This window comes from Trachemys scripta, chromosome 9 (genome assembly GCF_013100865.1).
Source record: "Trachemys scripta elegans isolate TJP31775 chromosome 9, CAS_Tse_1.0, whole genome shotgun sequence".
Classification (NCBI taxonomy): Eukaryota; Metazoa; Chordata; order Testudines; family Emydidae; genus Trachemys; species Trachemys scripta.
Window position 1 is genome coordinate 58,562,253 of NC_048306.1, and position 23,451 is coordinate 58,585,703.

General features: G+C 45.6%; 1 protein-coding gene across 1 annotated transcript in view; it reads right to left on the reverse strand.

Moving 5' to 3' along the window:
• Positions 1-23,451, reverse strand: part of LOC117882592 — a 353,010-nt gene that overhangs the window by 5,985 nt on the left and 323,574 nt on the right. The window contains 6 exon segments of the mRNA XM_034781083.1: positions 2,516-2,647; positions 7,230-7,359; positions 9,296-9,528; positions 10,806-10,985; positions 12,365-12,559; positions 15,897-16,076. Coding sequence (XP_034636974.1) covers positions 2,516-2,647; positions 7,230-7,359; positions 9,296-9,528; positions 10,806-10,985; positions 12,365-12,559; positions 15,897-16,076 — 1,050 coding nt within the window.

Sequence of the window (23,451 nt, forward strand, 5' to 3'; positions counted from 1 at the left end):
AACTATATCCATTTCCATGCACACAATTCCTTTCTCTTCCTAGCCACAACAGACGACCTGTTACCTTGCTGATGTGCACTGCTGCCTTATGAGAAAAAGCAATGACACCTAGGCCTCTTCGCCCTGACTGTGGCTTTTTGGAACTCACTTTCTGATGCTGGCTCCAGTCTTAGAACAAGCTGGTAGGGCCCAGGAACAGTTTCTGTAGCTGATGGAGCCTGTGTCTGGGCAGGACTATACTTACAGCAGTGTGATATATGTACTGCCACTCAGGGATGAAAGTGAGCCAGTACAGCATACTGGTAAGAACCCATATTGGCCTGTATGCAGCCCACATTAAAGCGCTGCCACGGCGCTTTAATGTCCCTGCCCCTTTTGCCTCCCCCGTCGGCGGCCCTGCTAGTAGGGTCCGTACTGGCAGGGCCGCCCACAGGGGAGGCAAAAGGAGCAGGGACATGGACGGTCTTTTGTCGTGGCAGCACTTTAACATTGCTGCGCCCCTCCATCGGCGGCCCTACCAGCAGGGCCACCGACTGGGGAAGCGCAGCAATGTTAAAGCACTGCCGCGGCAAAGGAGCCTACAGAGCTTTAACGTCCTTGCCCCTTTTGCCCCCACTCGGCCACCCACGGGCGGGGGGTGGGGGGGAGGCAAAGGGAGCAGCTGCCTCGGGGCCGGCGATTTAAAAGGGCCCGGGGCTCCGGACGTCGCTGCCACTACCACAGCAGTGGCGTCCAGAGCCCCAGGCCCTTTAAATTGCCACTGGAGCCCCGGGCGGCGCGGGCCAGGCAGCCTGGAAGGGCTGGCTGGGGGATGCTGACCCCCCCAGCCCTGCCCCTTCCACCTGAGGCCCCGCCCCTTCTGGGGGTCGGAGCTGGCCCCAGCCCCATACCGGTAAGTGTCTGGAGTTACTTTCACCCCTGCTGCCACTACTGTCAACTGTACTAGAGTGCTTCTGTAATTCAATGTCACTTTCCAGGATGTCTGAAAGGCAAGCACAGGTTCCTGTCATTGCCCTGACACGGGGACACTGGGTACTTACTAAGCCAGACAACTAGTCAACGTTGTTACTCCAGATTTAGGACAGTGTAACGGAGCAGGATTTGGCCTCTACAGTCTATCTCAAGAAGCCACAAAATGCAGGATTGGATTTTCCTGCTAATGTTGCTGGTGAAAAATACAGCCAGCACTAGTGTCTGAGGCAAGGCCCTCATTAGTTTAAGTCACTTGAAGTAAGGAATTGTGGGTATAGTGAAATGGGTCATGCGCTCAGTGAAAAGCTTTGGTGTGGTCACTTCTGACGTGCTGTAGGAAGAGCCCTGTCTCCCTTCGCACTAGGTCACAACCACATCTGAGTCTTTGCATTTACACATGTAGCTGTGACCAGACAGCATTCCCAATGAAAACAAGCCAAGTGACGCTTGGCCTACTGATGTGGGGGCCTGGTTTTCAGTGGTGCTGAGCAATTTGACATCACCTGGAACTTGTAGTGCTCAGCAACCCTGAAAACCAGGCCTGTGAATTAGCTCAAACTCTGAAAGAGCTTTCAATAAAGAACAACATATGGGGAGGAAAGAGTCTGTGGGGCACATTGTGCTTCCCCTGAAGAAAATACAAAACTGATCTTTCAATACTACCCATCCAGGGGGAAGTGCCAAAAGGCAAGACCCCAAGTGAAATGTGTTGTTCCATCCTTACTTAGAGCCTGAGCCAAAGTCAATGGAAGACTCTCATTGACTTCCGTAGGCTTTGGGTCTGGCCCCTAAAGGGAAGACAGACGGCTTTAAGGACTGTGATCCCTCCTGTTATTTAAATAGGCCATCTCCTTGGGTTCGTTATAATCCAATATAGGAGCTGTAACATGCCACACTTTCCCTATGAGAGCAGTGTATCCAAACTGATTGATCTGGAAGTTAAGTACCCAGCCACAGCCATTTTGTCTTCTGGGTACCAATTCAGTAATCTGGCCCTAAATTCCTGCTGATGACAACCGTGTTAGCTGAGAGCGAAAATATTGATGGCAATGTTGACGCATTTGATTTTTTTTAAAATTAAGACTCACGCTGATCCTACAAAAACCAATGCCCAGCTTTCCTCTCTAGAGTGACCAGACAGCAAGTGTGAAAAATCGGGACAGGGGGTGGAGGGTAATAGGAGCCTATATAAGAAAAAGACCAAAAATTCGGGACTATCCCTATAAAATTGGGACATCTGGTGACCCTATTCCTCTTTCACAGGACACCTGCCTGTCAAGAACCCGCTACTTCCATTTATCATCTGCAATCAAATGCACAGTAGACCAGCATGGCAGGAAAAATTGCTGTGTATGCACATACACAACTCCAGCCCCCTGACCGACAGACAGACATGTCTAGCTTTAGCCTGCCAACCTACATACTGACCCTCTTTAAAGATATTCTGGGGAGGGGAATGTAAAAAGTAAAACTGAACTGAGGCGGGATTTGACTTCAGTGGGCAGATCAATCAACAGAGGTAGAAACAGGCTCCTCAAGTTACCTTCTTACAGCAGACCAGCTGGTGATCAAAGAGGAAGAACATTCTCTGTTGGCTCTTCGCTTGAGGCTGGGAGATTTTGGTTAATTCCCCAGAATAGATGAGTTCTGAGCTTCTGACTAGGACGTCTTCACCCTGGTGGCAGCAGCAGCACCACAAAGAGCATGTTAGTTTGTTCCAAGAATCACAAGAATTCAATCTGATTGAGCGCCTGGGCTTGATTGGTTAAATGGTGTGGTCCTGACCTACCATCCTGGATCTTAGATGAAAGTTCATAAGATGTCACAATGACCTACAACAACAAATGTTGATGGGAAAAGGTGCAAAGGGGAGACAGACTGAATCAGTCCAAACAAAAAGGCCTCCTGATATAACTCAATGAGTTAAGATCAAGCTTGGTAAACAAGAGAAATGTGCAACCAAAAATCAGTGAACCAAAACTAGTGCATCCTGGATGCAGGCCGTCTCTGTGAATGCGGATGGAGTGAAAAAGGAGCAGGGGCTGTTGTATGAATTTAGATGGAATAAATGGGCCAAAGGCGTTAACATAACCCAGTCACTGTCCAACACTCAACGGCATTAAACAAAGTTCAGGGTTTAGTATGTAGAGACCTCAGCCTGCTTAGTACTATGGCAAACACACCATTAAAAATCCTTAGCCTTTTATTAAAGACATAGAGAAGAAGGAAAAACAGTTAAAGCAGTTGAAATATAAAGCATTAAGTAAGGCTTTCATTTTAAGAAGATTTCTTGTTCCCTTTCCCTTTAGCTGGAGAGAGTTTTTAGAAGGAAAAGCCCCCTTGTCTGACATCTCTTAGATGGTATCAAAGATGAGCTAATTCAGTTTAAACTAAATGGAAGGATAAACAAAAATAGATCTGTTTACTAGGGTTTTTTATTTCAAAAGGGCTAACTTTAAATAATTAAGGAAATTAGTTAGGGAAGTGGATTGGACTGAAGAACTTGGGGATCTAAAGGTGGATTAAGCCTGGAATTACTTCAAGTCAAAGTTGCAGAAACTATCAGAAGCCTGCATCCCAAGAAAGGGGGAAAAATTCATAGGCAGGAGTTGTAGACCAAGCTGGATGAGCAAGCATCTCAGAGAGGTGATTAAGAAAAACCAGAAAGCCTACAAGGAATGGAAGATGGGAGTGATCAGCAAGGAAGGCTACCTTCTTGAGGTCAGAACATGTAGGGATAAAGTTAGAAAGGCCAAAAGCCATGTAGAGTTGGACCTTGCAAAGAGAATTAAAACCAAGAGTAAAAGGTTCTATAGCCACATAAATAAGAAGAAAACAAAGAAAGAAGAAGTGGGACCACTAAACACTGAGGATGGAGTGGAGGTTAAAGATAATCTAGGCATGGCCCAATATCTAAACAAATACTTTGCCTCAGTATTTAATGAGGAGCTTAGGGATAATGGTAGGATGACAAATAGGAATGAGGATATGGAGGTAGATATTACCACATCTGAGGTAGAAGCCAAACTCGAACAGCTTAATAGGACGAAATCAGGGGGCCCAGATAATCTTCATCCAAGAATATTAAAGGAACTGGCACACGAAATTGCAAGCCCATTTGCAAGAATTTTTAATGAATCTGTAAACTCAGGGGTTGTACCATATGATTGGAGAATTGCTAACATAGTTCCTATCTTTAAGAAAGGAAAAAAAGGTGATCTGGGCAACAACAGGCCTGTCAGTTTGACATCTGTAGTATGCAAGGTCTTGGAAAAAATTTTGAAGGAAAAAGTAGTCAAGGACATTGAGGTAAATGGTAATTGGGACAAAATACAATATGGTTTTACAAAAGGTAGATCGTGCCAAGCCAACCTGATCTCCTTCCTTGAGAAGGTAACAGATTTTTTAGACAAAGGAAATGCAGTGGATCTAATTTACCTCGATTTCAGTAAGGCATTTGATACGGTTCCACATGGGGAATTATTAGCTAAATTGGAAAAGATGGGGATCAATATGAAAATTGAAAGGTGGATAAGGAACTGGTTAAAGGGGAGACTACAACGGGTCGTACTGGAAGGTGAATTGTCAGACTGGAGGGAGGTTAGTAGTGGAGTTCCTCGGGGATCAGTTTTGGGACCAATCTTATTTAATCTTTTTATTACTGACCTTGACACAAAAAGTGGGAATGTGCTAATAAAGTTTGCGGATGACACAAAGCTGGGAGGTATTGCCAATACAGAAAAGGACCGGGATATCATACAGGAAGATTTGGATAGCCTTGTAAACTGGAGTAATAGTAATAGGATGAAATTTAATAGTGAAAAGTGCAAGGTCATGCATTTAGGGATTAATAACAAGAACTATTGTTATAAGCTGGGGAGGCATCAGTTGGAAGTAACAGAGGAGGAGAAGGACCTCGGAGTATTGACTGATCACAGGATCTGCCAATGAGCTGCCAATGTGATATGGCCGTGAAAAAAGCTAATGCGGTCTTGGGATGCATCAGGCGAGGTATTTCCAATAGAGATAAGGAAGTGTTAGTACCGTTATACAAGGCACTGGTGAGCCCTCATCTGGAATACTGTGTGCAGTTCTGGTCACCCATGTTTAAGAAGGATGAATTCAAACTGGAACAGGTTCAGAGAAGGGCTACTAGAGGATCTGAGGAATGGAAAACCTGTCATATGAAAGGAGACTCAAAGAGCTTGGCTTGTTTAGCCTAACCAAAAGAAGGCGGAGGGGAGATATGACTGCTCTCTATAAATATATTACAGGAATAAATACCAGGGAGGGAGAGGAATTATTTAAGCTCAGTACCAATGTGGACACAAGAACAAATGGATATAAACTGGCTATCAGGAAGTTTAGACTTGAAATTAGACGAAGGTTTCTAACCATCAGAGGAATGAAGTTCTGGAACAGCCTTCCAAGGGGAATAGTGGGGGCAAAAGACATATCTGGCTTCAAGACTAAGCTTGATAAGTTTATGGAGGGGATGCTATAATGGGATAGCCTAGTTTTGGCAATCAATTCGTCTTTGACTACTAGCGGTAAATATGCCCAATGGCTTGTGATGGGATCTGAGTTACTACAGAGAATTCTTTTCTGGGTGCTGGCTGGTGAGTCTTGCCCACATGCTCAGGGTTTAGCTGATTGCCATATTTGGGGTCGGGAAGGATTTTTCTCCAGGGCAGATTGGCAGAAGCCCTGGGTTTTTTTCACCTTCCTCTGCAGCGTGGGGCACGGGTCACTTGCTGGAAGATTCTCTGCACCTTGAAGGCTTTAAACCATGATTTGAGGTCTTCAATGGCTCAGACACAGGTTTGATACAGGAGTGGGTGGGTGACATTCTGTGGCCTGCGTTGTGCAGGAGGTCAGACTAGATGATCATAATGGTCCCTTCTGACCTTAAAGTCTATGATTCTATGGTCATAACTGTCCTTTTGGGGAAGAGAGAAGAAGTTAGTTGAGATGAGCTGGAGCTGCTGCTGCTGTTAAAGTCCGATCCTGTTTCATCTCAGGTGGTGTTTGGGATTCAGCTGGAGCTGGCAGTGGTGGTGACGTCCCCTAGGTCGCTCTCCCTGGCCTGGTCTGCTCAGGACAGCTCCAGGATCAGGATGATGAAGGCCCAGGATCCCAGGAGATGGTGGGGAGTAGTAGCCATGATGGTGAAGCTTGCTCCAGTAGCCAATTTCCCCCCCAACGTCTCTTTCTTTAAGGACCTCCGAAAGGGAATTATGGGTGGATAGTGCATACCCTCATTATTTTGTCCACCAGTTAAGCCTAGTTTCTGACATACCAATTTTGGTTCACTGATTTCTGGTTGCACACTTCTCTTAACACACTCCTTGAGTTATATCAGGAGGCCTTTTTGTTTGGACTGATTCAGCCTGTTTCCCTTTTGCACCTTTTCCCATCAACATTTGTTGTTCTAGGTTATTGTGACACCTTATGAACATAAACGCACTATTTTACAATTGAACTCACAATTAGGGTAAATGTGTAGGTCCAGTTATCATAGCATGATCTCATTCCATCACAACACTGGAGCACAATCCCTGCCTCCCATGAGAGTGAGGGATGCTGTCCCTCTCACATCCATTGAGCACCAATTTGGCTGGGCATATGCAGAAAATGAAATTTTGTTCTGGATTCAGCCCCATTTGCCAGGTTTGGATCATCTGCTCATCTGCTGAGCCAAATCCTCTGCCCTCAGAGGAGCTACATTAGTTTACACCAGCTGATGAGGGGGGAAAAAAAGGATAATTTAATCAAAATACATTTGCTCAGCTCTAAAAAACAGGCAGTTTTGTTTATTTAAAAAATAAATAAATAAAACTGGTTTTAAAAAGAGCTTTTCTGAGCGTGTACAAATACTATAGGAAAATTCAGATGCCATTTTATCTGTCAGGGCCTGGTAGCCCTCTCAAGGATGTCGCCTAGATGCCAGCTCTGCCTGCCTCAATAATGCTTGAAAATTATTCAAATAATAAATGATTTATTGGAATTTCAGTAAGCAACATGTGCCAATTTCCTTCTGCAAAGAGCAAGGATGTCTGGTAAACAGTACCCAGAGAGCTGTACAAAGCTGTAGAAGGGTATCAGGCTAGCTCAGGTCTTTCAGAGTTCCTCCAACCCTATCAGGAGAAGGTGAATCAACAAGCATGAGTGTGACAGAATGTGATTGGGCTAGTGAGCCATATAAAATAATCACTTGGGGGCCCCATTCACTCTGTGTGGCACTTGAGTCCCCTCACCTCCCAGTCCTCTATGGAACTCTGCCACTGGGCAATTTTGTCTATGTTCTCCAGCCTCCTTTTTCTCTCATTGATCAGTCGAGCAACGTTCTTCATGGCATTTAAGGCAGCTTCAACATCTTTAAAATCCCTAGGGCGAAACAGATTTCATTAGGCACATCTACATGAGCAGACTGGAATCCGAAAGTGCTGCAACTCTAGAGTCTAGTGAACTGGAGCACAGAGCTGGAAATCTGGGTTCCATTTCTGGTTCTGCCACTCACTTGGGTTGTATTTCTAAAGCACTTGAACAATGTCACATAGAGAGCCCCGTGGGCCACATTTTTAGAAGAACTCATCTCTCATTTAGGCATGAAAATAAGAGGTCAGATTTTGAAAGGAGCTGAGTTCTTTGGAAAGCCAGGCCCGAATGGTTAGCGCTGAGTATCTGAAAATCTGACCCAGCAGGTGCAAAGTACTTGTTATTCTAAGTAACTGTTTTCTCTGGAGATTTAAAGCCACTATTTTGTCCATCACAAAAACTATTTTTTAAGTGAAATTGTTAAAGCCACAATATTTTCATGCCATTACATTTGAAGATTTAGTTGTCAGACATGGGGCCAAGACCATTTAGAAATGCATGGGTCCCTTTCAAACAGGAGGCATTATCTATTTGTGGTAGGACAGAATCTCTTGCAACCAACCCAAACACCATCTGCTACCACCATCTCACTCACTAGCCCTGGAAGAAGAGCGTTGGAGTGTCTTGCCTTACACACTATTTCCAAAATCTCAGAGCACCCACTGTGGCACGTACTCTGAGTAACCCCTTCCAGATATATTTAGTTTCACAACATAGTGTTTACAAATTTAATAACACACACACAAAGTAATTCTGAGAAACATCAGTGTGGTCATTAGGAACTTGAAAGTTCAGCTCAATTCATAGTGTGTCACTATGATCACTTTCCTCCAATACAGATTTTCAGGTTTATTTGTGTAACTCTAGTTATATCAGATGCATTATTAAGAGACACATTTTATTATACACAAATACGTTCCTTGTACTGTGATTCCTTAAAAAAAACAGTTGATCAATGGTTGCGCTATGAGAATTTGAACAGATTCTGTCAAAACTGTAAAGAGATTCTGTTTAAAAACATGGGCCCAAAGTTTGCTGCGCCTTAAAATTGTTATGATGCCCAAGGGCAAGTTCTCTAGAGCCAAAGGGCCACATCCTCAGCAATGTGCGTAGCCCCACTGAAGACATTTTAAGTGCAATGATTCCCACTAACTGAGGATCTGGCCGGGTATTTTTTAAGCCTATTACCCTGACTCCATAAAATCGAAATCATGGAACAAACATGCCCATGCAGTGTGTCCCAGGAACAGGTTTCAAAGCTGGGGGGTGACTGTGCAGAGGGGGCTGAAGCAGCCCAGACCTAATGCATGAACTGTGCATGTCCCTGATGCGATGGAGAAGATCTCCACAATGGTACCCAGTTACTGCAGGCAGGGAGGGCAAGCTAGATGCCTGAAGATGTACGTCTGTGCTCACCATGAATCCACTGGGCCATAGGACAGCAGCAGACCAAGTCCACCACTCCCCTTATACCCTGCAGTATTAGCCACAGCCTGGCTGCTCAGACATCCTGGCTAATTCTGGCCGAAGAGCCCATCCTTTCAGACATGATACTTCTAACTCAGGCTTTGTTCAGATTCCCAGACAAACAGCCTTTGTTTTGGTAGGATCTACAGCATTTTGTGCTGTGCTCCTGCACAGCCAGCAAAGGAAGCACACGTTGACTCATGAGGCCTATTGGCTGTGCTAATATCACTCTTGGGGCTCAAATAAGGAAATGAACATGATACTAAACAAACAGTAGGGTGGTACCTACTACACAGGTAGAGAAAGCTCAGTGTTTGCCTAATAGAAAAGGAGATATCTGGTAAGAGGGCATGCTAAACAATTGTGAATATAACATACAGCTACCATGAATATCCTTTTTCTGTAACTCTGAGACAACTGTTCTCAAATTCCCCATTCCCATGCATGTATAAGTCGTTCCCTGACATTTTGCACTTACCTGTGCTGGGGGTTAGTATATTTGAGTAGTTCAGCCAGCTGCAGTGGATACTTGCAGATTTTCTGCACTGGAGTCAGCAGAAACCCATCCAGAGAGATGTCGATCATCTTCTGAAGCAGGCGGCACGCTTCAAAGAAGTAGACATACTTGTTGACTTTGGTGAGTCGGGACAGCTCCACGCAGGCGTTGGGGTGGTTGTTGCAGTACTCGGAGTAAATCTGGAACTCTGTTTGCTGAAATGGGAATGAAAAGGCAACCCCTAGTGGTAATCTCTCTCATATCAGGGTCTGGGCCTGAAAATGCTGCACAGTGCAGAGCTCAGCCATTCTCTACCCACTGCAGGCCCCTCTGCCCAAAACAACTACAGTACCTACCCTGCTTCTCAATAAAGGGACTCCACCCGCCTGTCCTGGTAGAATCATAGAATCACAGAATATCAGGGTTAGAAGGGACCTCAGGAGGTCATCTAGTCCAACCCCCTGCTCAAAGCAGGACCAATTCCCAACTAAATCATCCCAGCCAGGATTTTGTCAAGCTGGGCCTTAAAACCCTCCAAGGAAGGAGATTCCACCACCTCCCTAGGTAACGCATTCCAGTGCTTCACCACCCTCCTAGTGAAATAGTGTTTCCTAATATCCAACCTAGACCTCTCCCAACTTGAGACCATTGCTCCTTGTTCTGTCATCTGCCACCACTGAGAACAGCCAAGCTCCATCCTCTTTGGAACCCCCCTTCAGGTGGTTGAAAGCAGCTATTAAATCCCCCCTCATTCTTCTCTTCTGGAGACTAAACAATCCCAGTTCTCTCAGCCTCTCCTCATAAGTCATGTGCTCCAGCCCCCTAATCATTTTTGTTGCCCTCCGCTGGACTCTTTCCAATTTCTCCACATCCTTCTTGTAGTGTGGGGCCCAAAACTGGACACAGTACTCCAGATGAAGCCTCACCAATGTCGAATAAAGGGCAATGATCACGTTAGGCAACCACTAGTCTCTTCCACGCCTCACCCTGGCCTTGGTAGTGGTTCCCTTTGGTAGTGGGTACTGCCAGGCATGCTGATATACTTCTCTCCCTGGTAGGCCTATACACTCAATGATGGATCTATATCTATATGATCTGATAAATGTCCTATATGTTTTCCTGGCTGAAGCCAATTAAAAATTATGGTACATGCTACTTATCAGACAGGCTAGGATGCGTCCAACATCCCATGTACTCCACAGGCCACTCTATCCCCTACCCAGATGGACGTTTCTGATGAACTGATGATCAGGAGTAAAACACTTAAAATATTGGCCTGCAAATGGCAAAATTAGGCTACAGAGTTTACACCCCCAATGGAGAGGTATTGCACTCAGCAAGGCAGCTTTTTATTGAGTCACATTGGGAAGGTCTTCTTGGCAACCAGAAGGGCTACAGATTTAATTCTAAAAAACCTAAAGCTTAAAAATTCTATCCAGCTATCATCTCCCCAGCTAGCCTTCTCCCATGAAGACACTGCAAATCAACTCACATATTCTAGGAAGCAGGAGCCGACCTCACTCAAGTGTGGATGGTCTTTGTTGAATTTCTTCTCCAGCGCTTTTACAAATTTTTTCTGGCATTTGTAAATGTCTTCGATGTTCCCAAAGATTGTCTTCAGCTGTTCTTCTGTAAACATGTCAGCCCTCTTGCGGCACTGCTTAATGTAACCCTGGGAGGAAGTCAGATTTTCAAGGTGTGTTGGGTATTTGCTCAAAGGCCTGGTCCACAGACCACTGGAGTCAATGAAAGACTCTCATTGACTGCAGTGGGTTTTAGATCAAAACGCTATACCTTTCTAGTATGAGTCCGCTGTGCTTTTATTACTATTTCTGAAGGTACCATGCCTAAAAATGGCACACATGGAAATCAAACCATAATCAGAAACATGCCTTGGATGACACTGTAACCCATGCTCAATGGTACAACCTGCGCTATAGAATCTTCTCCGGTAAATAACTAACTGACTGTATATGTACCAGATATTCTGGTTAAACACAAAGGGTCAGATCCTCAGCTGGTATAAATCGACATAGCTCCATTGATGGAGTTATGCTGTTTTACACAAGCTGAGGATCTGGGTTTGAATATACTAGTGTCCTTGGATAAAACTGTCTCTGTTTCGCCCCAATTGGCTTCCTCTGTCCATCCCGGATGAGGCTGCAGCTCAGTGGTGTTTTAGATATGTATTTTGCGACTTGTTTGGGGAGGAAAGGTCCTATGTCCATGCAAAGCTGTTATCACCAATCATCACCACATGGCATGTCTCTTGTTAAAGGAGATGTCAGAATATTCAGCATGTTCAGAAGTGAATGCTCTAATAGGCCGAACATTCCCCAGGGTTTGGATCTATGAGTATATGAATTGCATGAAAACTGGTATTTCTGTTCATGCCACCTCTCACCATTTATTACCCTGTTTCCCCGAAAATAAGACAGTGTCTTATATTAATTTTTGCTCCCAAAGATGCGCTAGGTCTTATTTTCAGGGGATGTCTTATTTTTCAGAAATGAAAAATGCCTTATTATCGGTGGATGCCTTATTATCGGGGAGGTCTTATTATCGGGGGGATGCCTTATATTACAACGAGAGGCAAAACTGTAAGTAGGCCTTATTTTCGGAGGATGTCTTATTTTCGGGGAAACAGGGTAATAAAGAATATAGTGGTGCTAGTATTCTAGTCTTCTTGGCTTGGGAAATTCAGTTCATTACATTTCATCAGGACTCCTCTTTGTGCTCCAAATAAAAGGGGCATTTGGGATATTCCTGGAATGAATCAGTATTCTCCATTTCCTGAACATGCACAGTGATTACAGAGGGGGTAGGCAGAGGGTATATGACAGGTATATGACAGAGAGACAACTCTGCTAACCGAGGGTTCTTTTCTTAAGTGAAGAAGAGTAATTTGCAGCTAGAGAGAGAAGAAGAGCACAAGACAGCTTAGTAGGGTGGGGGCTGGGGATCTCTCCTTTCTGAAGTGGGTTCAGTTCATGCATTTGGGTCACACCCATTCTATCTGCCCTTTATTCTCTCCTTTCACAACCTGGTTACCTCACAGATGTCCTTCAGGTGTTTGATGTAGTCTCTCTCTGTGCTTATGATCTCGTTGATAACATTGGTCCTCATTTGGTCCTTGCTGGTCTGCCCCACTCCATAACGCCGGGCGGTGGTGCTGGCATCCTCCTCTTTGCCGTCCTCTGCCTTCATAGGATAGTCTTCCATGGGTTCATCTTGGTTCACTCGGAGCTGTGTCAAACACACATGGGTTTCCACTGGGTAACAGTCCCTGTTTTTACTCTCTCATCTTGCCTGGGTCACTAATTCAGATCCTTCTACCACCAAGAAGGACATGTTGGAGGACAGCAAGGCTGCTGTGATGGGCACTTCCTCCCTGTCACATTCCTAGAGCCCACACATGGGTTAGTCAGTGTCCTCCAGAATTAATTCTATGAAATATCCAGAACCTGGGCCCAGAGATTGGCCAGGGGAGGGTGGAGGGAGTTCTAGTGATAGGGATAGTTAGTTTCAGTCAGTAGACCTTGCCGTTTACTCCATAGACCTTGGAGGGGCTGAGAATATGGCAGAGGATAGGTATTCAGCACCTGGGGGATGCCTTCATGTCACCCAGCCACTGCTCCTGTTAACTAAGGTGTGACATTGATGGGCTCCCTCTTGGATGGAAGGATCACAGATGTGATGTGAGGAAATACATATAAATCAAGGGAAAGCACCTCAGTAAATGATTTACTAGTCAAGTCTGAGGGTTTTTATGGGGTGGGTTTAGGGGAATAAATCAATAGATAAATTCTGCTTTGATAGTCTTTGTTAAGGAGTAAATTAAAGGACACTCATTACTTACAAGGTAAATAACAGTAATAAAACATTTCTTTATATGAATTGAATACAGATGCCAGTGGGCAAGTAATGCCATATGAAGAGACAGCTCAAGGCTGCGTCTGACGAAGTGGGTATTCACCCACGAAAGCTTATGCTCCAATACATCGGTTAGTCTATAAGGTGCCACAGGATTCTTTCTTGCTTTTTACAGCTCCAGACTAACACGGCTGCCCCTCTGATACTTGACACATTTAATATGAGACTCATGCTTCTTTCAGTATGGCCACTAGATGGCAGCACAGCACGAATAGTGGCAAAAATATCAGACATTTTCGTAGAGGACTTGCTGTACACAGTCTACCTTATCAGCTGTACTAAAATCACTATTAGGTAGTTCCAGGCAATTTTCAATTCAGTTCTTTTATACAGTACTGCCATAGCGCATATTTAACTGTCTCAGGTTACCCCATTTGGATATCTAATACCATTTAGAAAAATATCATATAAAATGCTTAGGAAAGAACAAAGAAAATTCAAGTAAGGAACATGCAACATCATTTTGCAAATGTCCATTCCACTTCAGCCATTTTAGTGCTACAAATATTGCAATGATACAAAGAGTTTGTTTAGATTTCTACATAGTTAAAATTTATTAAGATAGGATTATCACATCTATACCCACACATTATTGACACATTGTCAACATTATTGACAAAAGCTGATGGATCAAAGATGTGGGACGCCGATTTTCCTTCATTGCTAGCAGGAGAGCATGGACCAGCAAACCAGTGCAAACTCCATGTTAGACCCACAACTAAAACGACTGCGTAGAATCAAGGAAGTCTGAGAGTTCAGATTAGCTGGAGTTGCTTTGATACTCCCTTCCCTAAAGCTCTTACCTGAAATAGATCAGAGGTCAAGTGATAATTGGCAATGCTTGAGTTGCCTGAGCAAGGAGCCATCAACTATTGCAGTAGGAGAAGTTGGCATCCTGCCCTTTTAAAGGCCAGCACTGACAATGCCTGTCAGCAACAGATACGCTGTCTCACCACAGGTTTTTACCACTCAGGAGGGACATGGGTCCAACTTATAGACAACAACCTGAAGCTCCTCCAATGCAACCTCAGTGTGGCGCTCAAGCAGAAAAGACTTTCCAGAAACCAGTTCTGTCCCCATGGAAGGTCAGAACTGGCTCCACATCCAAGTGATCTTATTTACAAACTACAACATTTTATCATCTGGAACAGGTCTTCGGCTAGGGACTAAGGATGCTAAGGAGGAGACAAGGAACCTCTTCTTTGCCTCCTGCACAGCCCTAGCAAAAGATTTCAAAACTTTTATGTCCCAATCAGTCAGACTCCCAACCAGGACTTTTGCTATAGGCATAAATACATAATTTGTATCAGGTAATTTGCGTGAGGACAAATAACTGAGAATCCAGGTATCCTGACAGACCTGAATTTCCCCATATCAATTCTCAGTTAATGTAGTCGTACTGAAGCAGAGCTGGGATTCCATACTGAGAACTGCAGCTCACACAATGGAATGAAAATTCCCTCTTACCTGGAAAGGGAAGGAAAATATGTGGCCTATGCACTGAATCTGCCTGGGCTCTTGTTCTCCCCCATAAGTAAGGAGAACTCGGATGGCCCAGCAAACCAGCAGTAAGGAATCCCACTTCTGCACTATCCAAACCACAGACTACACTTCTGGAGCTCACATTTTGTCCACTAAGTCTGTCACATCCAATAAATGGGGCTTGTAGGGCCAGATCCTCAGCTGGTGTAGGTTCGGCATGGCTCCATTGATTTCAATTCAACTATGATGCTTTACAGTCGCTGGGGATTTGGGCCTACCATGACAAATGGAGAGATCCACTGAGGCTTCAGTTCAGGACAGCATAGGGTTGCCAACTGTCTAATCACACAAACCCAAATATCCTTGCCCCGCCCCTTCCCTGAAACCCTGCTCCTGCTCCACCCCGTTCACTCCATCCTCCAGCGCTCGTTCTTCCCCACCCTCACTCACTTTCAGTGGGGCAGGGGGTTGGGGTGAAGGAGGGGGTGTGGGTTCTGGTCTGGGGCCAAGATGTTCGGAGTGTAGGAGGGGCTGAGCCTGGGGCAGAGGGTTGGGAGGCAGGAGGGGGTGTGGGGTGCAAGCTCTGGGAGGGAGTTTGGGTGTGGAAGGGGGCTCAGAGTTGGGCCAGGGGATTGGGATGTGGGAGGGGGTTCAGAGTGTGGAGACAGTATGGGGTGCTAGCTCTGGAAGGGAGCTCAGGGCTAGGCAGTGGTTTGGAGTGTGGGAGGGGTGAGGGGTGCAGGCACCGCCCCCGCAGCTCCCATTGGCCACAGTTCCCGGCCAGTGGGAGCTGCGGAATCGGTGCTCAGGGCAGAGGCAGTGTGCGGAGACTCCTTACCCACCCCCCACCACCAGGGACATGCTGGCCACTTCAGGGAGTGGGGCAGCCTGCTTTAGCCCCGCTGCGCCACCAGACTTTTAGCGGCCTAAAATCTCCCAGTTTGGCTTCAGTAGCCTCCGGGAGATAGAGTCTGATTCCGGGAGACTCCCGGCGAAACCAGGAGGGTTGGTAACCCTAGCACAGCATTATTAAAGAGAAACAACAATGTACATGGCTCTGATCACCAGCACATTCTACACCAAATCCAACCATGGAAGTGCTTGGGGCACTCCTATCAGGGAGCTGGTGTTAACAGACTGGGGTTAAAAACAATGTTTAGGTCCTTACCCGTACAAAGCTGGCTGGAAACCAGCCTTCGCTGTCCAGGATCCTCCCCCACCACCACTCCTTGTTGGTAGCATCCATCACTTCGATGACATCGCCAGCCTTGAATCCCAGCTCTTGGTCATCCATGGTGACATGATCCCAGAGGGCTTCTGCGTATACCACGCTGCCATCGCTGATGAGCTGGGAACAGAGCAAGTAAAGCATTGGCAACCAGTTACCTCCAACAGAAGCATTTCACTCAACTAGCACTCTGAGCACAGGCCTTGTTCCAGATCACTGCCACAAATGGCACAAGTCACCCCACTGTGAACAGGAGGAGGACAGAACCATGCTGCCTTCCCTGCACGCACACTCACAGTGTCCAGCAAAAGACAGCATGTTCCAAGCTTTGGAAGGCTGACACTGTTGTGTGAACTCCTGGTTTCCAGGGGCTCATGCTGCAGTGTAGCCCCTCCTTGTCCCAGTATGGGCCCAGTTTAAAGCCTCAATCTGGTTCTTATTCTAGTGTGAATAAGAACCTTCAAATCCTTGCAGTAGCATAAGAATTTAAAGCACATTCATTTCTTAGTGCAGTTCATAGGGCTGAATAGTGACTATTTCAAACGGCACCTCCTTACTGAAATGATCTGCCCTGCACTCTCTGTGTATTCAGAGTCATCTCTGCTGACTAGGCCCCAAATCAGATTTTATTGCTTTAGAGCCCTTCAGAAGCAGCGAAGTGACAAGAAGCCAAGTCCATTCTCGCTCATGCTTCATCAACAGAATTACTAAGTGCCAACTGCACACCCAAACTGTGCTTTCTATTGCATCTGATCCACCCCAGTTTGAGACAGCGAGAGGTGCTGGGTAAATGAGGCAGATTTTGGATCAGAGAGTTGTTGTTACTGGTGATTATGCATTAGCCTGAAAGAACAGAGCATGCACTTTAGATCTCAGAGCACATTTGTGGCACCAGGTCATATTTGCTAAGGAAGCCCTTGAGATACAAAAATGGAACCCAATGGTAGCATTTTTACAGAGCCACTTTTCAGAACAGAAAGTACCCCACAGTGACCTAAGATTTTATGCTGCTTTTAGGGTGGTTAAAATTAGCACTTAAGCCTCTTTAAGTAAGTCCTCAAAGGAAAATAAATGCTTAAGCTTAGGGTCAACTGGTTATTAACATATATCAAAAAGTGCTTACTTTGGAAAAAATGCACATATGCTCAGCCCAGCTCTTTGGGCGAACAATCACTTGCATTTAAGGAATGATTCTACTGCGTGTATTCAGTATGTAATTTTCAAATGGTCGCAACTTTCTTACTTTCCAAACAATTTGTTTAAAACTTAGTCTTGGACATACTCCTCACTCAGGACTATTTACATGCCATGGTTGAGTCATTTTTCAATGATCTGTGTGATAAAACAGAGCAGCAAGTCCTTATAACCATGGGGACAATAGTCCTTCCCTGCACCCACTCATGATTCAGTAACATCAGAGGAGGTTCACTTCTAGGGTTACCATATTTCAGCAAGAAAAAAAGAGGACGGGAGGAGCCCCGCCCTAGCCCCGCCCCTGCCCCTCCCACTTCCCGCCCCCCCAGAACCCCTCACCCTCCCCCCGTTCCTTGTCCCCTGACTGCCCCCTCCTGGGACCCCTGCCCCTAACTGCCCCCCAGGACTCCACTCCCTATCTAAGCCTCCCTGCCTCTTGTCCCCTGACTGCCCCAACCCTTATCCACACCCCCACCCCCAGACAGACCCCTGGGACTCCCACGCCCCATCCAACCACTCCCCACCCCCTGACAGCCCCCCCCCAGAACTCCCAACCCATCTAAACCCCTCTGCTCCCTGTCCCCTGACTACTCCGATCCCTCTCCGCACTCCTGCCCCCTGACAGCCCCCCCCAGAACTCCCAACCCATCTAAACCCCTCTGCTCCCTGTCCCCTGACTGCTCCGATCCCTCTCCCCACGCCTGCCCCCTGACAGCTCCCCCTCAGAACTCTCAGCCCCCCACCCTGCTCCTTGTCCCCTGACTGCCCCCTCCTGGGACCCCTGCTCCTAACTGCCCTCCAGAACCCCACCCCTTACCTGTACCCTGACTGCCCAAAACTTTCTCCACTCCCCCCAAAAAGCCCCCCCCGTTTCTTGACTGCCCCCTCCAGAACCTCCCTGCCCCTTCTCCTGCCCCCTTACCCTGCTGCTCAGAACAGGGTGTTGGGCTCTGTACCAGCCGGACACGTGGCTGAGCTCCCCAGCACAACAAAACCCGGTCCCTGGCCCTGCACAACAAAACCCGGTCCCTGGTCCGGACCGGGCTGCAGGGGAGAGCTGCCCTTGTATCAGCACAAAGTGCTCTCGCTCCCGTTTTGCTACGCTGCATGGCAGAAACCGCTCCCAGTTGCAAAAGGGGAGGGCTGCACTTTGTGCTGAGACACTTGCTCAGAATGCAGGGAGGGGGGGAGGCGGAGGTCCTCTCCAGCTGCTCCGGAGTCCAGCCCGGGACTTTCCTGCAGCCCTCCCAGCCGCTCGGTCTGCTCTGCCGGGGGGAGGGGGGAAATCCCGGACATTGTGAGTGCTTTACAAATTCCCCCCGGACGCTATTTTTAGTACAAAAAGGAGGACATGTCCGGGTAAATCCGGACGAATGGTAACCCTATTCACTTCAAACATTCAAAGTAAAAGCTTTGCTCTGGCAGAAACGAAGCCTGGAAAACTTCAACCCTAAAAGATCATTTTAAAAAAAATGCATGAAGAAGTAAAAGCAAGGGACCATAAGGAAAATCTTTGTATCCTGCACTGTGATAATCACTACCAAGGGAATGTCCAGCTGTCTTTTCCCTACAAGTCCACCCTGATTTGTTGGGTCAGAGACTTTCCCATTAACCTTAACCTCTGGAGAACAACATTTATGGGCTTTCATCAGGGACATGACTAAGAATAACGGCCTAGACATCTATGCGAGTCTGTGAACCTTTGGGGGCTTCCTTCCTAAGAGGTCAAAGAAAACACAGGACTCTTCCCGTTATGATTTGGTTAGGGAAGTGTCCCCAAACAGTCTAATCCAATGTAGAGGGGGGTGTGAATCCTGATTTTCTGTAACCCCATTGTGCAGTGCTAGCCTCTGGAAGGCGGGTGGCATGAACAGTCCCTGAGGAGGATGGGAAAGGAGAAAACTTCTGTGTACACCTCTACCCCGATACAACGCTGTCCACAGGAGCCAAAAAATCTTACCGCATTATAGGTGTTATATCGAACTTGCTTTGATTCGCTGGCGTGCACAGCCCCACCCCCCCAGAGCACTGCTTTACCGCGTTATATCCGAATTCGTGTTATATCGGGTCGCATTATATCGGGGAAGAGGTGTACGTGTAACCCACACACCTTCTGGGTGTGGTGTTCTGTCCCATCTAGTGGCACTGAAACCACTTAGAGAGAGAGCAATTAATGAGTCTGCTCTACAGCCCTAGCTAACAGCCAGTTTGCTTTTAGCTCATGTGGTAGAGGTTCACGCACTAAGCTCCAGAGGTTCCCGGTTCAATCCCACCCGCCACCGACCAAGGTCTGTTGGCGTTACATATGGTTCAATGACAAAGTTATTTATTATACCCAATACCCCGTCTTCAGTCATGTTAATAATCTCTTCTGAAATATTATCTCTGTATCCATCCACTGTGCTGTATAGCCCAGCATCGGCTATGATATGCACCTGAGGTTGATTATATTTTTCCAGGCATAGTTGATCACATCCTGTGTTACTATTTTTTTTTTTTGGTTTGGTACCAGTACAAATAGTACATGGACAAAAAAGGCAGGGGATCTTGTGCATGCTACAGGATGCAGAACAGGAGGCAATAGAGCTAGTTGCATTTTTTAAAAAACAAAATTATTTTGGATGGGAAATGCTTTTTTATCGAAACCAAAATGTTTTGTGGCAATGTATCTGTTTCGCCAAAATGTTACAAGGAAGATTTCTCAGGTCCAGGTGAGGGAGGGAGAGAAAGATTCCTGGAATAGCCAATAGCCCATTAGTTTGGGCACTCACCTGGGTGGTGGGAGACGTAGAGACAAGTCCCAGCTCTGAATATGGCAGGGTGGGTACCTGGGTCTCTCACATCCCAGGGGAGTGCCCTAACCACTAGGCTATTTTGGGGTGAGAGAACAACTTGCTGTAGTTTTTTTCACAACATAGATTCATAGATTCTAGGACTGGAAGGGACCTCGAGAGGTCATCGAGTCCAGTCCCCTGCCCGCATGGCAGGACCAAACACTGTCTAGACCATCCCTGATAGACATTTATCTAACCTACTCTTAAATATCTCCAGAGATGGAGATTCCATAACCTCCCTAGGCAATTTATTCCAGTGTTTAACCACCCTGACAGTTAGGAACTTTTTCCTAATGTCCAACCTAGACCTCCCTTGCTGCAGTTTAAGCCCATTGCTTCTTGTTCTATCCTTAGAGGCTAAGGTGAACAAGTTTTCTCCCTCCTCCTTATGACACCCTTTTAGATACCTGAAAACTGCTATCATGTCCCCTCTCAGTCTTCTCTTTTCCAAACTAAACAAACCCAATTCTTTCAGCCTTCCTTCATAGGTCATGTTCTCAAGACCTTTAATCATTCTTGTTGCTCTTCTCTGGACCCTTTCCAATTTCTCCACATCTTTCTTGAAATGCGGTGCCCAGAACTGGACACAATACTCCAGCTGAGGCCTAACCAGAGCAGAGTAGAGCAGAAGAATGACTTCTCGTGTCTTGCTCACAACACACCTGTTAATACATCCCAGAATCATGTTTGCTTTTTTTGCAACAGCACCACACTGTTGACTCATATTTAGCTTGTGGTCCACTATAACCCCTAGATCCCTTTCTGCCGTATTCCTTCCTAGACAGTCTCTTCCCATTCTGTATGTGTGAAACTGATTTTTTCTTCCTAAGTGGAGCACTTTGCATTTGTCTTTGTTAAACTTCATCCTGTTTAACTCAGACCATTTCTCCAATTTGTCTAGATCATTTTGAATTATGACCCTGTCCTCCAAAGCAGTTGCATGTTTTGAAATATCTCAGTTTTGGTCTGCTCTCTCACAAACAAATTCCAAACTGTGACATATTTCATGAAATGGAATTGTTGTTTTTCTGACCACCCCTAGAATTAATATAGCTACTAAAATGGTCCGAAATGTTTCAGCTGTGCCTCACCCCTTTTCAGCACTCCAGCTATTGGGGGTGTATTATAATAATGATGAGCATAAGTAGAGCACTTCTCATCTGTGCAACTCAAAGGGGCTCATAAAGGTGGACAAGCATCATTGTCCCCAGTTTACAGATGGGAAAAAAGAGTTACAGAGAAGTTAAGAGATGTGCCTAAGGTCATATACTCTATCAATGACAGAGCCGGAATAGAATCCAGGACTCAAATCCCAGTCCTGTGTCTAATCTACTGGACCTCACTACTTCCCATCTACACTGAGTTAGGATGAGTTTGGATCATACACCTGGTGTTAGTATGGGACCATTTTCTACGTAAGAAAAGCAAGGATTAAATAGTGGTAGTGAGTGACCCAGAAAACCAAATGCTACCATAGCTAGTGCAGCACTAGAGAGATCTTTTCACACTTCTAAATGCATGGTATACAATTTGTCCTATTAACCTGTGTGTGTGTGGGCGTTTAAGTTTAAGCTTGATAATTAATCAATAATGCTGTTAGGGCCATTTACTACACTGCTTACTCATGGTTCACATAGCAGAGGGGAATAGAAGCCTACTGCTGAAATTTCTCCTTTCCCTTCAGGCATGACTCATTTGCTCCACTGTCATATAGCTATGGAGTAGACTAACTAAGAAATCCTTGAAAAGAACAGAATTCAAAGGGCCTCTCAAGATACAAGTTATGAAGAGCTCATAAGATAAAATAACTCCACTATGGCCTTAAATCCCCTGCTCTGAGTGTGGAATCAAGTACCAGAGACATTCAGGTCACATACTCTGTGAATGGGGCCACACACAGCTATATGACGCTTCTTTACAAAATTGCTGCTGCAACACAAGCAAGATTCAGCAGAGGTGAATAAATTAACACTATAAACTCCAGGCAGTCAGAACTGCCTATCTTTATAAGGAAGACAGTATGGCCAATGAGACCCAACATTTAGCAATGATCCCAGGTTGAGCTGTTAACAGCTCACTAGGGGATTTTACACACACAATTCCCATTGAACTTGATGGGAGCCGTGTCAGTAAAACGCTTAATCAGCTTTGAAAATCTCAGGCTTCGGCACAGGTGGACTGCTAGGCTATCCTTTAGTTTAATGCAGCGTCTAGTATTAATACCTGACGTCTTCTACATTCAGGAATGTAGCTGTAAAGGTGGTTGTGTATGTAGCTACAGAGTCATAGCTGAAATACCAAATACCCAGGAGTAGGCAGATACATCCATGCCAAAGATGTTTGGGAATCATAGTGGTTACTCAAAAATGGTGGTGGGGATTATAGACCAACTATTGTTTCATCAACCGTTAACAACATTTCTATAATAAAGGAGCAATGAGAGGAGATTAAGGCAGAAGAGTGGAGAGAAAAATGTTTTATTTAGGCTCTGGACTTTCTCACCCAATTTAGTCCCGCAATATTTGAAACACCACCTTGACTGCTACAGCTCCCTGATTCAATGCGACTTTAACTCAGGGATCTATTTGGCTTTTGGGAGGTGACAGGTACTGAAAAATTCAATAGTCCATTGATTATTATCAGCATATCATGTACTGCCCATTGGTGCATCATGTCTTTGATCTGCAGCTTTTTAAAAAAAAATAATTTTGTTGGACTCTCATGGAATGATTAAATGACTCCTTGTTTTAACAGACCCTCCTCTGAGATAGATCATTTAAGTGTAGACTGTGCCACTACTCAACATCAGTCATGATGTCATTGCCGTAAATATTGTTAAACTATTGATGTTATTTCACAGTTTCTCTGACTTGATAAGTGCAGCTGTTCCAGACATGATGCTGAACCACAATGGACACTGTAGAATTCAACAAAGCTTGTTCTGGCAAAGACATGTTGCGGCTGGGGTAAGAATGGGACGGTTAAGGTTCTCCTTTTGCTAATTAAGAGGAAGCACAATAGGAGGAGAAGGGTTTTCTGCAAGATGTCCAAGAACACTGCATAGTTAGACAGGTACATTACAGGCGCTTCTTGCCTTCCACAGAAGCATCACACTAGATGGAGTATTGATCACTTCCAGCAGAGCAACTCCTATGATTGAAAAGGTTCACAAAAGTTACCACAGCACATGCCCTGCTCTTGCTATTTACCATAGTCACTGAGAAACAAAGGTCAGTTTCCATACACAACAATGTATAACTTGTCCATTCTATTGTTGTGACTTCGGCAGCTTTTCATTCTGACCACTCCAGACCTTTTCTGAAAGGCCTGCATTTGCTACCGCTAAACTTGTTCTTGTGACCTAAGTAAGGTGACCAGACATCCCGATATTAGGGGCTTTGTCTTATATAAAGAACTATTAACCCCTCCTCCTCCCCCGCAAAAAAGTATCCTGATTTTTCACACTT